The 21,488-nt window shown below is 39.1% G+C and overlaps 1 protein-coding gene across 13 annotated transcripts in view; it reads left to right on the forward strand.

Annotated features, from left to right (window-relative positions):
* Positions 1–21,403, forward strand: part of PEX5L (peroxisomal biogenesis factor 5 like) — a 108,082-nt gene extending 86,679 nt beyond the window's left edge. For all 13 annotated transcript variants that reach the window (XM_032120281.1, XM_032120292.1, XM_032120284.1 and 10 more), the window contains 8 exons: positions 2,946–3,041; positions 9,366–9,482; positions 10,412–10,555; positions 11,386–11,456; positions 12,221–12,418; positions 13,718–13,883; positions 14,251–14,408; positions 15,033–21,403. In XM_032120281.1, coding sequence (XP_031976172.1) covers positions 2,946–3,041; positions 9,366–9,482; positions 10,412–10,555; positions 11,386–11,456; positions 12,221–12,418; positions 13,718–13,883; positions 14,251–14,408; positions 15,033–15,237 — 1,155 coding nt within the window. In that variant the 3' untranslated portion in view covers positions 15,238–21,403. The remainder of the gene's footprint in view (positions 1–2,945; positions 3,042–9,365; positions 9,483–10,411; positions 10,556–11,385; positions 11,457–12,220; positions 12,419–13,717; positions 13,884–14,250; positions 14,409–15,032) is intronic.
* The last annotated feature ends 85 nt before the right edge of the window (positions 21,404–21,488 follow it).

The raw sequence follows: 21,488 nt of genomic DNA on the forward strand, positions 1-21,488 counted from the left end.
GGGCTGGCAAAAGGCAGCGTGTTTGGGGCTTTTCGTGGGGCTTTTCGTTGCTGGGTGTCACAACCCACAGTACGACTCTACACTGGCTATATGCAAATGAAGCTTATGTGGCTTTTGTTAATGACCTTTTTTCCCCTCCTGCTGTTCATTTAATGGAGGAGAAAGTATATTTCTGTGGGGACGATGTGGGGATGAAGTGTATACTCTGCCATGTGGCAGAGGAGGGAATCTCTGTGCTTCCTGTCCTCTTCCCCCTCACCTCTGTGCTGCCCCTACAAGCTCACTCTGCCCTCCTGCACTACAGCTCAGTCTGAACATCCTCATTTACAGGATTGTCCTTGACCTAAGGAATGGCAGTCACTGGAAACAAATGGGTAAGAAGCGGAAGTAATCAAACTGTTTTCAGGAGACAGCTCATAAATAATGGAAAGGCCAGGAACATAATTAGTGCCTATCAACAGAGTCCTGTGTCAAGAAAAACAAATTTAATTCTTTGATCAGATTACAGGTCAATTTGATAAATGTTGGTGCGTGATATTCTACAAGAGTTTTGAATTAATGTCATATTCTGATTGTAAAACTGGCACCATACAATGTGAATAAAGCAGCTGTTAAACAGATTAAAACTGGCCAACCTGAGGTCCCAGGAGCAGTAGTTATTTACTAGGAATTGTGATCACATAGGGATTGTTCTGGGATTCCAAAGAGAAACAACGTTCTTCAGTATTATTGATCTGAAAATAATCATGCAGGCCAATCTCAGAAAATTCCCATATGATGCAACAGTGGAATGAAAGAAATTAAAATAAGGGACACTTAAAAAGGAGCTGGTGATCAAGGCATCTGTATAAATACATATTGCAATACAGTCCCTTGGAAAATCACACATTTCAGAGCAAGAAAGCAGGCTCTGCTTACAACACTATGCTGGAAGGCAATTTGAAACAACAGCAGTGTTCCCTGTGCAGTACTAGAGGAAGAGGAGTGTGTAGAAGGAAACATAATTAGTGGGAGACAGGAGATCACCTGATTTCTGTATAGAGAATCAGCAAGACAGGTGCTGGAATAAAGGGTTCACTTTGTTTGTCTGTATGGCTATAAAAAATTAAGAGGGGGACTAAAAGTGACACCAAAAAAAAGTTAAAATCTGAATGTTTCATATTGAAAATATTTAATAGTGAAATGTTTTATTTAAGTAAATGTCTTTATATCCCTAGAACCTGATTAAAATCATCGGTATCTTTCTACAGAGAAAATAAGGAATATGAAAAAGTATTTTAAACTACTAGAAAAAATAAGAAATGATAGTTGGAAACTAAAATTAAAATTAATAAGAGAAACAAGGAGGGCAGTTAAACAAATTGCAAACAAAGTGATGACATTAAGGTCTCTTGATAACTTTAAATTAAATCCAAGAAGCTTCCTCAAATACGTTTATTCCAGACAATCTCTGTTTGTTCTCTGAAGAACATAATTTTGATTCCATGGCTGTTGAGTGACAGTTGCTATTATGTGATATATAGACAAATGAATGATCTGAACCAGTTATCTCTTCTGCCCTAAATTCTATTAATCAGTCAAAATAAATCTTTCGTGTATAGGACTGGGTTTTGGTTTGTTTTGAATGACAACCTGAAATCTCTTCCTGGCCTCACCAAAGGAAAAGAGTATTTTCCAAACATGGACCAGAGGTAGAAGATGTGAAAGCAGAAACAACAGATCCTCAACGTAGACATTCCCTCACACTCTGAGGTTCCTGGCCCACCAAAGTCCAGTGGCCAGCACAAGAGAACACACACAGAGCCCACCACCACCACGTGCTTCTCACAGAAATTGTGTTGTATCGTTGTTTTCTTACCTTAAGTGTTTCATCCACTCAATGTCCATTCCACTCATCAGTCTCTAACTGAGACACCAAAGCCTCAGGAACAAAACAGAAACCCTAGGGCTCATTTGACAAATGAATTTCATCTTTCTAGGGAAAAAACCATGTGTGTACAACCACAGACAAATGTGTTTGACCATACATTACACACGACGTACACGAGAGCTCAGAAATGCGTCAGATGTTCCATCCCAGCAGTGTCCATTCCAACACTTGCAGGCACAGCCCAATGAGTGTGAGGAGAGAAAAATTAGCCTTTTAGCAGTGTGGCTCATAGAAATTGAATATTACAAGTACAGCCATCAGAAATATAATCAGGGAAATTAATGCAATTTGAAGCAAGGGCACACAAGTGGCTAATGAGTTTAACCTCCTGACAAACACTAGGGAAGGGATTAGCAGTCAGAGCTTTGTTTAGCAAGGTTAGGCCACTTTGTGCTTTTTCTGCCATCCTTAAATATTGTTAGGTTTTGTACAGTGCTTTTTGTAAAAAAAACCCCCCTTGTTTTCAGAAAAAGAACAGGCAGAAGGTTATTATGTGCTTCCAATGGGATTGACCAATGGTAAGGTACATAAGAGAGATGCTGATTGTAAAAAGGATTTTTCCTTCCAGTGAAATCCAGGGCAAACCTGGCTCTCCAATGTGATCCCAAAAGAAAACAGGAAAGAAAACCCCTAAATGTGCAGGGAAAAAAAAGTGTTTTCTTCCTGGATCATAGTCAGTGGAAAGCCTTACCACAGTCATAATGCAGAAGGAATAAGGAAGGTAAAATAGTCAGCTGTCTCCTTTCATAGACCAACCCTTGCATTGCCTTTTCTTGGATGTCTCTTTATCTTTCACACATCTTGAGTGAAAAGAAAAATCTGGAAAAAATTACTCTGCTTCCCATGAGAAGTGTGTCTGCTACAGTGTAAGAGAATTCAGAGGAATTCATGCAGGGAAACAAGAAGTTTTCCCCAAGGGAAAGGCCATTTGGGGCTCTAGGCAATTAAAGAGGTAACTCAGAAATGTGGCAGAGAGTCTATCATGCCTTTCTGATTTATTCTTTTATTTTTTTAGGCACGGTCCAGTAAGGAGCAGCGTTGGGGAACACCTCTTCTCTCCAGAAATCACTCCTTGGAGGAGGAATTTGAAAGAGCAAAGGCAGCTGTTGAGGTATTATTTCATTTACTCTTTTCATTTTCAGCTGATGTTCTACAGATTTTGTAGCAAGGAGAAAGTTGGAATTGGATTATTTAAAGCAGAGAAAAGGCACAGTTCCTGGAGTTATCAACTTTAAATATCACCTTGTCTCTTAAAAAAAAAGAAATCCAAAGCCCTTAGCTATAAACAAAGATTAGACAGAATCAAGTTTTTAAGCTGAATTTTTGTTGCTAGAGCAAGTGGATAAATGACCCATAAATGTAGCTAATTCCAAACCACAAGTTAAAGAGGGAAACATTTCTCCCCAGCAATTGTGTACTATCTGTTCTTTAAGCTCAGACACAAACCAAGTCCCCACTGTGAAAGCAGAGCTCAGCATCACTGATGAACAGCACAAGCACCTGGTGTAAAGCAGAGCTGGACATAAGCACCAACAACACACCATTTCCACATTTTTACAACTGGTGGCAGAATGTTGAGCTCAGGAGTATTCTTGTTTCCTGGTAAATCAATTTAGTTTGAAAAGATAAAGGTATTTGGATAGTTCTATTGCACTTCTGGTTTTTTTCACTAACTTCCACATTTCCAACATCTAAAACATCTCTTGAGTGTTGTCTTATACCACTAGTCCAAATTGATCCTGTCTAGACACAAAGTAGAATACAGGTGTTTTAGCAGAACTCAACAAAAAATTAGATATAAGCATTGATCTGGAGCATCATTATCTTCTCCGGGGTTCCATGGGCAACCCTTCAAAATCCCATCACCACAAAGAGCCAAGACAGATCCATTCCAGCAAGGACAGAATTTCAGGCTAAATTATATAACAGCCACTGAAACGAGTTTTTAGGGTGCAGAGGATGATGCTGTGAAACCAGTTCCTCAAAACTGGTTAGTTTTAGCAAGGACTACAGGCTCATTAATCTCCAAACCATCTGGAACACTTCAGGGATATTTGAGTCTAGATTTAAATTTTAGTCATGCATATTAGTGCTCTTGTAACTCAAGTTTTACACCATTCTAATTCCAGTGTTGACAATTGAACTATTCTAGATTAATATTGGCTGATGTCAAATGAAACGATGCCTAAATCAGATACTGGCTTCTAGCTAGAAACAGAATTTCTTGTTGAAGTCATTAACCTGATTTGTTGGTTTTTTCATTATATGCTATGGTGAGATGCAGGGTTTCCACCATGGTTTCTTGGGATTTTTATTGCACACACAAAGAAATCTTGTCTCAGCGTACAAGGCTAAAATGGACACAATCAGTAAATTGGCTCTTCTACAAACTAAGCACTGAAGGCATTTTTTCCTTTCCAGATCAAATAAATTCTTCATAAACAGCTGCTGGTGAGGCACAGGAGATGTTTTTGATGTCACACATCATACACATTTGCTCCTGGCAGGAAAGGAGGGAGTTGCTTTCAAATTGCCACTGCTTAAAATGCTTTAGATGTTCCTAATTGCACTGCAGGCTGATCCTCAGGGTGGGACGTGCTGTGCTGTGACCTGTGAAGGTAGCACAGGGAATCTGATGCTGAGCATCTATCTCAGAGTTAGTGGTTAAGCAAATGATGTCAGTACTCCTGCAATTGCCAGCAACTTGTGTGATGGGGAGTTTCCAGACACTCAGCAGAAAGAAAAATGAGTTGAGCCCAACAACAGATTACAAGACATTACTGAATTACTTTGCAGAGTAAAGTAAGGAGGAGAATATATTTAAAAAAACCCCCCTGCAGACTAAAAGGTCATTCTGAGGCAACAGAGACAGGCTGTTAAAATACTTTAAAGTAGTCTCAAAAATGGCTATTAAAAAGAATCTAATTAAATGTTTCCCCAGCTGTAGCTGGCAGCCTTAAGTTATTCTTTCTGCTTAAAGTAGAACCTTGGGCCAGGTAGTTAAAATGTAAAGGAAAGGATTCTTCAAGACCTTATAGAGCAGTTACTTCCATTTGCATATGAAAAGAGCTGAATTTTCATCCCAGCTAAAACGAAGTGGTAAGAAAGCTAGAGTGATTGAAATAAATTGGAGCCCATCTCAGAAAGATTAGTGCTTTCTTAAGCAGAGAAAAGATACCATTCAAAAATTCATTTTTTAGGCTTCGTATGTTTCTGTAATATTCTTCAATTGGGAAAGCTCCAAGTGGAAAGATTAGCCAGAAAACTGATCAAGAAAAGGAAGTAAATCTCAGGTTCTTTGTGGCCTAGTTCGAAAGGAATTAATTAACAATTCAGTAAATGAAGACACCAAACTTTATCCTCTACCCAGTATTCACTTTAGAGCTTTGGGAATGGTTTTAAGATGTCAAATTTTGAGATTAATGAAGATTTGTGAGGTAATTCTTTCTTAAGAAGGTGTAAAGATGTCTATGCCATTGGGGAATCCTTTAAGAATAAAGTGGTGAGTAAAATAGCTTTTTTACTAGAGAGGTTCCAGATTCCCTTGCAGTGTTTGGGTCCTTGCAGACCCCACTACCTTTTCTGTTATTCTGGAAATTGGATTTGATTTTTGCCTCATGATTTTTTGTCTCAATAATTCCCACGTGCCATAAGAACTATGTTTTAACACAATCTTTCTAATAATTAGTTCTGTTTCACCAAAAATTGGTACTTTTGAATTTCTGAAAATGCCAGGATAGGGATTCAGATCCATCCTGTACCTATACTCCATTAAAACAATTGTTTTATCACCATCCTATGGTGATGAGTTAGAATAAATAAAAATGAAAGTAAGTAGGTGCAAAACTTCCAACTGAGGAATGTATCAGAGATGGAAAAAAAGCTGTTTTGGTATTTTCTTATTCAACATTTCTCTGATTAAACTGCAGATGCCACACTGTTTTGTGAGCTTATGCATAAGAAATTTTGAGCTGTCCTTCCCAGCATCATTTTATTTACAACACAATGTCACATGCACCATCTGCTGTATAATGTACTGTTTTGAAGCATCAGAGCACATTGCAGATAAATTATGTGACAATAAAGGAAAAAGATGGGATTCATTTATTCTAGCCTGGGAAAATATAGTCCAGGACCATCAGCTTTGTGGTTCCCATGAGTACTGGTTGGAGTAATTTCTGTACCTACAATATTCCTGTCTCACTATTGAGACATTTCTTTGGATGGGCCTAAGATTGTCCAAACCATTTTTTAAATTGGGAACTAGGAACCTGAATCATTCAGATGCATTTTATTTGATACTCTTTCAAATCACAGTGGGAATCTTTGCCTTGATATATATTTTTTATCTCTAAACTTTGCTAAATTTTCAGATTTTTGAGAAGATACCAGCTAAGGAAATCTCACATAGCTAAGCAAACTTGCTGTGTCTTTCACATCAAAGAGTATGGTAATGCAGTAATTCAGAGAAAAATGACAGAACCTTTCTTATCCATTGGTCAATCAGGAATACTGCAAATTAATTTTTGTCAATACAAGACAGGAAAAAATCTAAAAGTTATCACAATAGGTAAATTTATAAATACATACTCTGCCCATTTTCATTGGATCATAGAAAATAAAGAGCCTGGAAATATTTTGCCTCCCATTTGTTTAACTGCTTCAGCATATTTTTAAATACTAAGAGTAAAAATAGCCTCTTTGACAAAATGCAGAATTTTCTGCTTGGAAGCAGTCAGATGATATGAACATTTTTCCCAGTTGTCATTCCACTTAACTGCTGCAGATGATCTGAGAATGTGTTAAATGTGTTCAACTGGTCTGAAGACTTTTGGTTCCTCCGAGCACTTCACCAGCCTTAAGGTGGCAAAAACATTGAAATGAGGTTAATTGACACCGGTGGTGAAAATACTAAAACAGAGTTAAAATTAGATCTAGGAGCCTTGATCCAAAGCCAGGTTTTCAGAAAGGCTTAATATCAATTTAACCCTCCTGCCACTGAAGCCAGTGAAACAATTGCTACTAATGGCAGCTGATACAGACTCAGGCCTTCAGCAAACATTGTGTAATATTTACAATTCTCTTTCTCAAGACATCAAACTGCTCTGCTGTCAATATTGGTACCGCAGCATTGGGGCAGTGCCTGGTCCAGGTGCTCAGTGCAGCTTTGCTGTACCAGTTTCAGAAGCCCCTCGTGCTGAATGTCCCCTGAACGCCATAGCTTGGCCCAAACAAACAAATATTTTCCTATCATTGCAAAATAACTGTTGGTCCTGTGTCCAAGTGCTGTAGGATGAGTTGAGAGACCTTATACCAAAGCTGGTCTTCTACTCATTGCATTTTCCCTCCTCCTTTGAGTCACTGTAGATGGACATTCAAGGTGGCTACTTGAGAGCACAGTAATTCACTGGCTTTTTATGTGGAGTGCAAACACAGTGAACTTCTGTGTTAATGGTAAATATGTAACTAAACAGCAGAATTTGAATTTAAGTCCCAAACCCACTTATAGGCTTGCTTACTATCTGCAGAAATGTGATTTGATGTTTCCATACCATTGATTCATAAGGGATTTTTGTGGGAAAAATGCAAGCAAAAATCCTAATATAAATATAATACATATATATATATAATTATTTCTATAAATTAAGCTGGCTAAAAAAGGCATGACTAATTACTTTTCAGTAGTTTTATTGATTTTAATCTGAAGGAAAGGGAAATTTTCATTTTTTTTACCTCATGCTGAATCTCAAAATTACTGCTAGTAAAAGCCTGATCACATGATTTTTATTTCAGTGCAGCATAGATTTGAGCTGAATGAGAAGCAGTTGATGGAAGCATCTGTTGAACAGGATCTTTTTAGGGCTTCAAGTGCCTCTGGTCATGGCTAATAAGTGTTAAAGAGGGAGTGATCTGATTCATTATCCCAGCCTTTTCAAACCCTAAATGGACATTTCATCACAATCTCACAATTATTTATAAGAATGAGTTTTCTTCAAGTCTGGAATGTGAGCAAATTCTGAAGTGGTGTAACAGAGTGGTCAGGGGCTGTTCACTTCTATTACCTTGAGTGAATCTCCTCTCCAAGACTGAATGATTCCCAATTTATTTCCTTTTCCACAGAGGAACATAGCAGATACCTGCACAAATCTGATAATTGCATGATTCAGACAATCCTGAATTTCTGCCTGAAAGGAAGAAAGTATGCTTTCCTTTTTCCAAGCACCTAAGGGGGGTTGCAGCAAGCCATGAAATCACAGTCTAAGCTCTATTTCTCCAATCATGCACATGTGGAGCAGTAGCAAAATTGTCAGCCTTGTAATAAAGACTCACACAAAACTATCTGGACCAGTTCATAAAACTTCAATTAATTTTGATTAGCACCTTGCTCTCAAATGGTTCTGTCTAAGCACCAATAAATTTATTTGTGCTGTTGTCTTTGACATAAATAAGCTGAGACACTGTGCCCCCAGTGCTGTCAGTTCACTGAAACACTGGCCATATCCTTGTAGGAACTGGAGAATTTTGGAAAGGCTCATAGTGCTCTGTAAATATTCTGCATTGGATCTCCTTTTCAGAGTCCCATGACTAGTGTGGAGGCTGAAAAAGTAGCACCTTAATTTGGATTCTCCCCTTCTTTAATTCTATTTCTATCTCTTGGCATCATTTTCTAGTAGCCACTTTCCTTCTGGTCGTTGCTAATCTCATTTGTCGTGCTAGGTCTTGTCTGGTTTTCATAATTTCTGTTTCCCTTGTACATGCATTTTTCTCTCATCTTTCAGCTGAATATTAATCTCACTGTATGGTTTTATAATCCCTTGTAGATTCCTCTCACCAGCAGAGTATACAATGCAATATTAACATTTCTCCACTATGTCAAAAAGCCCAATTTATATTACATCCCTTATGCAAACACCCTCTGTCTAAGCTTTGGCATTTCTCTTTCTCATAGCTGAAAATGCTGCTGAATATACCAAAGTGACCAAAGCTTGCTGTCTTTCAAGCTGTTTTATCTATTGTTTTTCTTTTGCATATGCACTGAGTTGATTTTTCTTTCTTTTTTCTTTCTTTTCTTTGTCCAGGGACTTGCAGCATTAATTGCCTTCAAATTTTATGTAACAATTTGCTGTTAGCATCAATAAGATGGAGTGTAAGCTGCTGCAAATCCTGCTTCAAATAGGACATACACTGCCTCTGAGATAAAGGGTTTTCTGTTGACAAAATGCATTCCAATATAAGAGATGAAATTTAATTATATGGAATTCCAAACAGGAGATGCAGTATGTCAGTCCGTGTGATTATTAATAGAACTAATACTGCTCAGCAAACTGACAGACTCAGACCACTGGTAGAAAGAAATTAAAAAGTTTTTTAAAAAACAAAACCCTTTATTTTAAAGTTGTGTTGTTCATTTTCTCTTTTCCTCCATTTCTTCCAGTCTGACACAGAGTTTTGGGATAAAATGCAAGCAGAATGGGAAGAAATGGCTCGCAGAAACTGGATTTCAGAGAACCAGGAAGCACCAGGGCAAGTCACCATCTCAACCATTGAGAAGGTAACACCAAGTTTTTTATTGCAGTACATCCTCCCTGTGCAACTTTGAGATGAGCCTCAGCTATCCCAGGGAACCCAAGGAAACTCTTTGGACACAGAAGCTGATTTTACCCAAAAGAGCTCATCCTCTTTAATTGCCTGTGAGTGGGGCAGATTTAGAAGACTTTACCACAGTGAGAATCTATTTAGACTTGCACACTGCCTGCATTCAGCTGAAAGGATCACAAAGCAAACTGCTGGATTATGGGCACTTTTGAAGACAGGAACTTAAGGAAAAACACCAAATAAAACTACCTGGGCTGGCACATTCAAACACTGTTGAAGATAAGAGTTATGGAGATTCTGTCTCTCTTCTTCATTCCTTCCACTCCATATTTTAATATGATTTCTATTATGGAGCTGATATTAGCACACACTTTTCATACTGCAGTGACAAGAGAAAAGGACAAAACTTAAAGGAATACTAAAATAAACTCAGGTGCTTGCAACACTGTTCTGTATCTGGAAGGTTAATTGAAGATTTCAGGATTTTAACTGAGCAGCCATGAGGTTGTGAGCACTGCAGGGACTCAGCTGCTTGGTGTGTGTATTTTACCATCAGATTGGATGTCCTGGGCTCAGAGGTTCAGTTCTGCTGTTAGTGCAGGCACTGTGAGTTGTTGACACTACCTTTGATGGAGAGCCCAGTCTAAGTACCAGTAAGTATAACTTCAGAGCTAAAGTAAAAATAAAGAGAGTCAAAACATAAATGTCCAGTGATGTGACTTTTTTCACTTTCTGTCATTGAAATTCCACGGGGCAGCTTGTGCCATTTCCACAGAACAAAGGTTGTTTACATCCAGTTGGAAAATGGTGAGTCATTGCATTTTTTAGACTTGTCATTCCCTGCAACTTGTTGTTCATCACGGGTCCATTATCTCTCTTCTCCAGGGTTATTATTTCCACACTGAGAATCCCTTCAAAGACTGGCCTGGTGCTTTTGAGGAAGGACTGAAAAAAATGAAAGAAGGTGACCTGCCTGTTACAATCTTATACCTGGAGGCTGCAATTCTACAGGAGCCCAACGATGCAGAGGTATTCACTGCTGTGCCTTGTACTGGCAAAGGAGAAGGGAACTCCCATTAGCATGGAATGATGGAATGAATTCTGGGCTCAAGCCTTTGCTAGTCATGACTGACTGAAACATTGGATTCTAAAGGTTGTGAATTAGTGTATGCCTTTAAATAGATAAAAATGAGTTCTTCATAGAATGAGAATCTGATTTTGAAATACTGTTGCTTGAAATATTTCAAACCTTCCCTTCATACCCTGATGCTTCCAAACTATCTTGTAAACACCACTATTGAAAAGATGATTTAACAAGACTGTTGAAAAAACTTATTAAAGTTATATCAATTTCTTCAATGCTGCTGTTTTCAATGAGTTTATATTTAAAGTCTGTTTTTTGTGAAATATTAAAAATATTTGTGCTGTAAGTATCTAGGGCTCTTTGAATCTACTGCTACATTAAATTAAACAGCATATTTCAAAAAAGCAGAGAATCCCAAACTCCCTAGAACCCCCTAATATATATATAATATACAGCTTAATAATACTTCTTCTCTATTTTCCATAAAATGGTAGCAAAATTTAAAATGTACAGCAACTCAAATTTAAGAAATCAGCATGTGATCATACACTGACGGAATACCCATGCATTCATTGACTATAAATATTTATTAGGCCCAAAGATATTCAGAACTGCATTGATTGGGACTGTTGGTGTGCACACTGTAGAAAAATCTGTGGTTAGTGCTGGACAGATCTGCTGCTTTTCCTCACCTTTGTGATTAACAGTGATACTAGTTGTAACTCTGTTTGCAGTTGGATGTATTTAACAAACTAAATGATGATTATTTTCGCAGGCCTGGCAGTTCCTGGGTATAACACAGGCAGAAAATGAAAATGAGCAGGCAGCCATCGTGGCCCTCCAAAGGTAGATGGAGATCAGTCCTGAATCTGGAGTCTGATGAGTGCTGGTTAATGGAGACCTGGGGATATTTAGTACCGTTCCTACCTTGGAATGTGAAGCATTTATTTAGCTGAGTAGAGCATTGACACAGATATGGAAACTCCCAGTGACTTCAGAGGGATGACTAGTGATTAATATTTCTGTTTTATTAAATAAGTGCAATATTTCATGGAGTAATTTAAGTACATGAACAAAAGAAAACTTACACGGCCTAATAAATATGAGTTAGGCATGATGCAAATGAAGTGCCTTTTTTATATTCCATCCACTTGGCATATTTTCTGTAGTCTATCCTTTAATGAAGAGGTTTTCTTAATTGGAGTGAGCTCCCTTCAGCTGCTGAATGCTAAACTGCAAAGATTTTTAGGTTGATAGAGATGTGAAGATCACAGAACTCTTGTACATGAAATGTGAGCCCCAAAATATCAGCATCATTGTTATTATCTTTCTGTAATTGGTTTTTGTGTTTCCATTTGATTCAATTGCATCAGCACTGTTAACCATGAAGTTATTTCACCTAGGGATACTCAAACTTATTTATATGTCGCTTATTAGCTTACCTGGATAGAAATCCAAGGGGTTGCCTGATGTAGGGGCTTACTCACCCCAAGTTTTCAAAAGAGCAACAGTGATGATTGTGATTTTCCTCATATTGATTATTTTGGAACAATTCAAGCATTGTGCTTGGCTGCAGAAATATCTCAATATATTTTTTATTTTCTGCCTAGGTGCTTGGAACTGCAGCCAAACAACCTAAAAGCTCTGATGGCCCTGGCTGTGAGTTACACCAACACTGGCCATCAACAAGAAGCCTATCAAGCCCTGAGAAACTGGATAAAGCAAAATCCAAAATACAAGTATATAGTGAGAAGCAAAAAAGGGTCCCCAGCACTTACCAGGAGGATGTCTAAGACAGCAGATGAAAGGTAATTGCAGTGGAAATCCTCATGGTGGAAATTTTAGTGATATCCCTAGGACTGGGGATGCCTGCTGTGTCCCCTTGCTCTGTAGAAGTCCAGCCTGTTCCCTGTGATGGAAGAACATGTCTCTAACAGCAGGAGAGGGAAACCAACAGAGAACATTTGGTTTAATGACTGAAGGCTTTATCTTTTATGCCATCCCTGGAAGTTAAAAAAAACCTAAAAAACAAAAAAGCCAAAAAAACAGTTAAAAAAGGACGCTTCCCTTCAAATCCCATCACTTTCCTCTGTCCCTGTCTCCTGCTTCAGTATTCCCACATCCTGCAACTTCATCCTTCAGCTGCTTCCACATCCATACTAAGCCTTTATCCAGCTCTACATGTGTGTGTTCTTCCTACTGTTCACCATTTTTCCCATATCCCAGCCCAGCCACTAGAACCCAGGAATGAGCCATTTTGCAGTGCAACGTGGCTTCAGTCCACTGAGAATACTGAGAGGTGGCATCTGCCTGTTTAAAAGCTGTTCTGGTTCTAACAAAGAGACAACACAGCCATTTGATTTGTCCTCAGCCATTTTAAATAACAAAACAATTCATGGGTTGGCAGCCCTTCATCATGAGGTCAATAAACAAGTACCTCTGGACTGTGAGATGCATAATGAAGTCATTAAAGGCATAAACATGATTTACAGAACTTGGGCTATCTCACTGCCTGTCATTTTGAAGACAGGCCTTATGTTTTACCCTTATCACTTACAAGTCCTGGGTTGACAAGATAATTTCATATGAGCAAAAATAAAATATGCAAGTTCTGCTTAATTGCTAAGCGTGTTATTCTACTTTGGCTTCATCCTGCTGACATCTGGTGCTGTCAGTAGAAAGGTTTCAAGAAGCTACAGTGGGCACAGAAGTCTTATGTTAGGCATCTTTCTTCGAGGGTCTTGGCTGGTCCCTTATCTATTCTTCTTAAGAATGGTACTCTTTTTGCCACTAAAGAATTCTTTTATGTCCAAGAAACTCATCTAATTTGAATAGTCTTAAAAAACCTTCATATCCTCCCACTTGGGTTCATGGCTGTACTTTGACTTCATTTCATAGATGAACTTTTTTTGTTTCAGATGTGAGTTTACAACAGCACCCTGATGTAAACCCCTGCCATGATGAAGAAGCTCCTTTACAAATTTTAGGAGTACAACACTTCTGATAAATCCACTACAAGAATTTTCATTTCCAGCTATGCAATCAACATTGAAATATTTGTAGATAACTGTATGATGGGTCTTTAATTATTTTTCACCCTTGTCTAGCTCATTACTTGAAGAAGTAAAGGACTTGTACCTGGAGGCTGCTCACCAGAATGGTGATATGATAGATCCTGACCTGCAGACGGGACTCGGGGTTCTTTTTCACCTGAATGGAGAATTTAACAGAGCAATAGATGCATTTAGTGCTGCTTTAACTGTTCGACCAGAGGTACATTTTATACTTTTACATTTTAAAAAATTTAGTTTTACAGGCCATTTCCTTTCTCCTGTCTGGATCAGGCTATTATTAATGAGATGTCACTTCTGCCATTAAAATTTTAAGACCTGAAATAGAAATGTTAATTACAAGACAGTCCTGTTTAGAAGCAGATTTATGCATGTCCAATTCCTACCTGTGTGCTGATTAATGGTATTAAATATATAAATTTGCCTGTGATCACGAGTCAGAACCTCACATTCCTTGTCAATTAAGATACAATACTATTATTTTCTGCAGACCTCCTTCCTTTGCAAGCAAAATGAGATATTATGTCTGGTTTTTGACACCTACAGTAGAAAACTCCTTTTCTCACCAGGACTATACGTTATGGAACCGCCTTGGGGCAACCTTGGCAAACGGGGATCGCAGCGAAGAAGCTGTGGAGGCCTACACACGAGCTTTGGAAATACAACCTGGCTTTATCAGGTCCAGATACAACTTGGGGATAAGCTGCATCAACCTAGGGGCATACAGGTGAGTGTGAAAAATGTGTAAACAGAAAGTCAGGCATCACAAGTGCCAAGTGAAGATTCATTTTCAAGCTGGAGGTATCTAAGAAAAAAAGAATGTAGCTACATAATCTCAGCTACTGTAAAATGTTGTCATAACTTTTCACAAAGGACTAAAAAGCATTTTTTTTAGCTCTAAGTGCAAATACTTTTACAATCAGTGGGATTGTTCTCTCATTTAAACTTAGTCCTGCGCTTCAGAGCTTTTGTAAAAGAAAATACAAGAGCCTGTCTTTAAAAGCAAAACTTCAGTTAAACTGCTTCAAGTAGTTCATGCCATTAAAAACACTTGCAGTACATCCTTCAGGAATGAAGGTGATATTCCAGGGTCCCAGCTGTCAGGTTAACACAGGGAAGATGGAGTGTTGCTGCAATGAGGACAGTACCCCCAAATGTTTGGTCAGCCTGAGTTTTGCGTTACCAAAAGCCATGCCCTCCTGCTTAATGAAAATCAAACAAGAACACACAAAGAGACTGATGAACTGCATTGTAAAATAATGTATTTGAGCCTGGCATGGAACTTTAGAAAGTTTGCCTGTAGTTGTTAAGCAAATTATATTGTTTGCTTCTTTCTTCTTCTTCCCTACAGAGAGGCTGTCAGCAATTTCCTCACTGCTCTCAGTTTGCAAAGAAAAAGCAGGAATCAACAGCAGGTTCCCCACCCTGCACTATCAGGCAATATTTGGGCAGCACTTCGGATTGCTCTGTCTATGATGGACCAGCCAGAACTATTTCAAGCTGCCAACGTGGGTGATCTAGACATTCTCTTAAGAGCTTTTAATCTAGAGCCGTAATAAAAAGGATACAAAAATTGATTAAATTGTATTAGAAAACAGAGAACTTTTTTATTACTCATCCCCAAATGACCACATTTTCCAAAAGATCATGACTGTAGATCAGTAGGGGAATTCTTTCAGACATTATTCATAAAGGAAAAGTTCAAAAGCACAAAAATAGTGTAAATAAATTCAAACTCAAAGGATTGAAATGAGCTGTGGCTAATCTGACAAAACCCTGAACTAGATGAAAGAGCAATTTCTGAAGAATTTTCATCCCATGCAAGCTATATCTCTCTATATACATACAGCTGTAAAAAGAAAAGTATCTTAAGAAGAAACCTAGATAATGGTTATTGCACATTAGAATGGCAAGCAGTGCATCCAAGGAACCTGCTTAGTAGCTCATTGCACTGTGCTGACACCACTTTGCCCCACAGTGGGGATTCCCTATCCTTTGGTTTCTTTGATGAAAAATCTTCTCAAGGTCCATTTTTAACACAGCTCTGAAAATAGATGCATGTAAAAAGAATGTGTTTGGTTTTGAATATATTCATTAGCCAGCAATCAATTTTTTTCTTCCAAAGGTACCTTGAGTAATTTGGGCCCAGTTCTGCAGGCTCATAAGCCATGTGCAATGTCAAGAGGAACATTGTCCATGGAGGGCTATGGGATGAGGCCAGGTACATTTGTGGAAGCCAAGTGTTGCCAGCAGAAGGGGCAATTTGCACTGGAATTGCAGCTGTTCAAACCAGCTGTCCTTGATCTCGGACAGTCTGAAGGAGCTCATGGCAGGGTCTGCACCTTTCTGTGTACTTATGCACTTTAATCTTTTTGTAAAATAGTGCTATGCTTCTATTTTAGTTACCAACCACGGAATGTACAGGATGGCCTTGTTGGCAGAGAGGACCAAATGTCATTTCCTGAAATGTAACGAGAGGGTTTTCAATATTCTTATGTTTAAAAATGCAAATACTGTATAAACTGCATTAACAACTAGAAAGATTATTATATGCATCCATCAGGTAGAACACATATACATGCATGTGCATGCACATACATGTTGTATGCAAATAATGTCATTTCAGAACATAATAAGCTACAGATCTTTATTGCAAATGAAGAAAAATCTTCACAGGAGTTACTGCCTGCAGACCATGCTTGAGGGAAAACCTTCCCTGAAGAAATTGGTCTATATAATGCTTGTAGGATTGAGACCAAGGCTTGATGGTTGTCTCCATGACCTCCATGATACCAGAGAAAATCCTTAGATAACACCAGTATGTGTAGCTACTTGCAAATGTGTGTATAAACACACCATCTTAATTTTCCCTGGTTGGATGAATGGGGAGCAGTGTTGGGGCAGTACCAATCCCTGATGAATGGATTGATTCAGCTACAATCAAACACATTTAGCTCAGGGTGAATGCATCAATCAAAGAAGGAAGAGAAATTTTTAGGAGGTGATTTTCAGTTGCTGGTATTTTAAATATTTTTCCTGAATAGTGAGAGATAAAAAGTGTAATGATATGTGTTGATCTGTGGTCAGGAATTCAATGTGCAGAGTAGCTACTGGAATGTGTTAAAGTGGGACAAATAGCAGATTTCCTATAAACAACATTAAAAGAAAAATCCAGCTCAGAGGGATAAAAAAAGAAATCCAACTGCACAGATCACAGAGAAAGATGCTCTGTGGGAGTTGGACAGTTTCACCAGTACAAACCTAAAGTTTCTTGCAGCTGTCTGTTATTTTGAGACACCACTTAAAGGAAAATTCCATGTAAGACAGCGTAATCACTGCATCTAATCTCCATCTATAGGTTGTTAAATTAAAATAATTGCCATCAGAAAAATAAAAGGCTTATCCCTCACTCTCTCCCACAGAATAGAGATGCTGAAACAGCTACAGAATTTTTTTAAGAGTGCTTTATTAATTCATTGTTTACACATATATTCCTGTTTATCTATCAGGTGTTTCATAACTGATTCCTGCAGCTTTCTCTAAGGATGGGGCTGCCTGGGAATGTCACTTTAGCTAAGTGGGCTGCTGTATGCATATCTGCTGACAACAGTTTGCTCTTTTGCTTTGACAGCGATGTGTGATGACAGCTCTTTATTGATAAGGCAGAGCAGAAGGTGCAGTGCAATTGAATCTGGGAAGTGATAAGAGAGAAGGGAGGCAGCTTTGAGAAGAGGCTGTAAAGCAAAGGCATATGTGCTTAGATTTTGCTTGATGCCCTGCCATCACACAAGTTCTTCTAGAATATCCTTTGTGCTGTGGTGTAGGATAATCAGTGCTAACCCAGAGGAATTAGCTGTTCAGGGACATTATTTTCATAGCTTCCAAATTAAAAATTAAAAAAAATAAATAAAAAGTTATTGACTTCTCAGAGTCAGAATGACAAGGGTTATTTGATTCTCATGGCAGTTCACTAAACATCTTTTCCAGCCTGTACATGAGTAACACAGAAATTGTTAGGAAGGCCTAATGCAAGTCCAAGCCTCTCCAAAAAGAACAGACTGAGTAGGTAGCTTTTGATTTATCCTGGGATACACTTCTCAAAACTACATTTATCTGCTGAGATATGTCCACACCCATGGGACTGGCACGAGTTGTGTGTACAACCTTGAGACAACTCACCAGGGCTGAACTCTGCCTTCCCAGGGGAGGCTCAGCCCCCAGCCCATCTCAGCTCTGCTGTACAGGACATGGGCTACAAAGCCTGTCCAAAGAGGTGCACAGCCTTGGAGATTATCCCAGCTGCTCTCTCCTGTTGTAGGTAGCCTATGGCCAGTCAACCATGTGGCACTGACCGAGGCACTGGGAAAGACTAAAGCAGGGCAGGCTGATAGGGACAGTGACACATCTCACACACTCCTGGCCTGGTCAGTGTGGGAGAGTGGCTGGAGACTGAGGTTACCTCACTCTAACAGGTCAGGCCCAGCAACTCTTGGGACTTCTGGGCTTTATCATGCTCTGTTAGCCCCCTCCGCCGAGCACTGTCAGTGCAGCAGACGGGATTAGATACAGCTTTGAGCTGACCTCCTCTTGGCGTTCCTTAAATATTCAGGGCAAGTTTGTCTTCTTGCCTGGAACAGCAAGAGGAAACATGTGAGGAGGCTGCAGCATATTAACAACCTGAATAGAAAATTCATCTACTTCTGCTTCTAACCAAGCATGAGGTGGGATAAATAAGGCGGGTGCTGAACAGTAGCAGATTGAGCCTGAGAGTGAGAGACAGCAAATCTGGGTCCTGTTCTCAGCACTCCCTGGGAGCTCGACCCAGTCAAAGCCTCCTGCCATCCCTAACTTGCCCAGGTATGCAAGGAAGGAAGACGGGAAATAGCATTCCTTGCACTACCTGGGAGCAGGGCGGTGTCACTGTCTCACACTGCAGGGGCGAGGGCACCACTCGGCAGGGTAGGAAGGCAACACAAACACGAGGTGGCTCAGGTCTAGGGAAGCAGTTTCACATCCTGACTATCAATTTCAGCAGAGGAGAGACTCAGACATTTCAGGATGCTGTACAGCATCTATGAGGTGAGGCTCAATTAGAGTGCTGCAATGGTGTATCACCATGTCCCACCCCTGTTGTCCTTTCTTGTTACTCCTCTTTTTCCAGAGGTGATTTATCACTGCCAGGTAACTGATTCCAAGTTTTTGAATCTTTTTTTTTTTCTATTTTATATTTCATGCAATTAAAAAAATGTTTTCCTAACCCCAGCTTGGGACTGTCCTCGTCCTCTGCAAAGCTTTAGGAATACTTGTGACCTAGAAGCCTGATCCATCAAACTGCTGAACACTGTAAGCCTGGGGTCTGCACAAGAGTGCTCAGCACTTTGCAGGATCAGCTCCCATGCAAGTATTCCCAGGAGAGGGCTGGCTCTGGTACCACTGCACAGGCTGAACAGGCAATCACAGGGATTGTTTTGGGAGTGAGGCTTTGCAATGAAGGCAAAAGGCTCATTTCTGGCTGACCTCTTTAAACTGAGGAGCCTCGTGGCCGCAGACTGGTTTATGTCAGCTTGAAGAACCGATTTGACTTTTAGGCAGACACATAAACATATCTGTATCTAGTGGTAATTTCTTATGATCTGATAAATCACTGCACTTGTAAAAACACCGAGAGGGAGGTTCAAATGACACAAAACCTCACACAACAATAATGCATGCAACTACATTAACCAGTAACCACTATGCAATATTAACCCCGAGCATGCAGCAATGCTACCTGAGCATGTGTTTACAGAATGCATGCAGAAGGCTCACACATAGGGTATTCTTAAACTGTTGATTCATATCATCTGTGGAATATTTTAAAAGTCCTTTGCATCTGCCAAACTCAAATCTGAGTTGTTCATATTATCTGGAACAGGCTAGACCAAATGCAGAGCCCTTTTAAAATCCCATCCTTAGAATTCACTTTGTGTTGTGGGTTTCACGTTTGCTTCAAGTGTTTAATTAATAACAGACATCTGTAGTAACAGCTTTTGCAGACATGTTTTAGTACCCTCTCCAGAATTAAAAAGCTAAATCTTCACAGCTTTCACAGTGAAGCTGGGTTGTTTGGATTTTCATATTTTCATCTCTAGTCTCAACCACAGAACAGCCAGGTATCCTAGAGCACAGGCCTCCATGGCAGAAATAACAACTGCTGCCATGACTAGCAGAGCCAAAGCCTGAGGCCTAAATCAGTGTCTGTTGGAGCCAGTGAGAAATGGAGCAAAGCATAAATTGGTTGTAGATCTCTTTTGCCCAAACATGCATCTGCAAAATGAGACATATTAGTTATTTTCGCATGAATTACCTGCACAGTTGAAAAAATGTGATTTCTGGTCACCAGTGTTGTCAGCTTAGCAGTCTGTACAGTGAATTTATGTAATAAATGTTAATAATATACCAAGTATTCACAAAAATGGTAAGACAAAATGCACTGCACGTTGTGAAAAAAAAAATGGTGGATATGCAATACAGTATTATCTACTATTCAAACCTTACCTAGGCTAGAATCAGATTCCTTCATTATGGTTCTACTGGTTTTTGGACTGGTGAAATAAATCAGAGAACAGGAGTGCCATGCATGAAGACATCACTGACACTTTGAACAAACGCAGGCAAAACGAAAAACAGGCATGTCAGAGAATCCATGGGAAGTTTCAGAGCCTCAGCCCACAAAGTAACAAGTATTAGACAAGGGAAAGAGACAGAAGGAATCTAAATTTTCCTAAAATATGCTGTAACATTACAAATGCTTGCAATATGTGACAGCCCATTGAGCAAGCTTGCATGGTCAAGACTTGATGTGCTTTGATCTCTTTTCCCCTTCTACATTTACAGAATGCCATCAACATTGGCTAAACCTTTAATTTAAATAGCCTTTTTAATATCAGTAAGCTATTGTAAATTCAGAAAAATTAAAAAAATTTATAAATATATTTTATATATCAGAGTATAACATATCTAGAGTAAAATAAAACTATATAGTTTTGAGAGGCATTCTGTGTGGCTTCTTCTATATGCTGTAAACTGTTTGAAAACCTTTGCAATCTTGCATCAGTTCTTTTGGCTTTATTTTTAAGCCAACATAGAGGAAAGAAGTGATTATAGGGTTGGCAGATACTTTCACCTGGGCCATCTGAAGAGCCCTGCTGCTGCACACACTTCCAGTGCTCCCTGAACTCCTGGTGTCCGTGGGGAAGTGCAGGGGCAGGGCTTGGCAGCGCTGCCGAGGTGGGAGCTCAGCCCGACACCTGAATGTTTACATTCCCTTCCAAAGGCTCATATTGACCCAGATTAAGAATCTGAATGTAAGAACATACGGGGTAAAAGATCAGTTTCTTACTACAGGTAACTCTGCCTCTGTATGCTTAGTGCATTATCAGCTGTGTATAATATCAAACACAGACCTATAGTTTACTGATGCTTTAATTTGGTGTTTCCCTGCACTGCTGTTTAAAATAATCTATTTCCTCAAAAAAGAATGATGTGCATACTGGATGTGTTAAATTTATTAAGGTCATAGATGACTATTTGCAGAGCACCACACTTAATGTAGTATTTTTGTACTGTAATGGAAGCATGCCTTCCTTGGGTTCTTTTCCACATATTAAATTGTATTTATTTACCTGTATTTATAACTGTGCAATTTTTAAATATGTTTTAAAAATAAACTTTGTCTGTGGCTTCAAATATTTCAAAATCTCTTTTCAACTTGAAAATGGTCTTGACTTCAATTATGTGAACTGAAAGAAGGGATCTAAGTCTCCAA

The sequence above is a fragment of the Corvus moneduloides genome, chromosome 10, assembly GCF_009650955.1.
Source record: "Corvus moneduloides isolate bCorMon1 chromosome 10, bCorMon1.pri, whole genome shotgun sequence".
Lineage (NCBI taxonomy): Eukaryota > Metazoa > Chordata > Aves > Passeriformes > Corvidae > Corvus > Corvus moneduloides.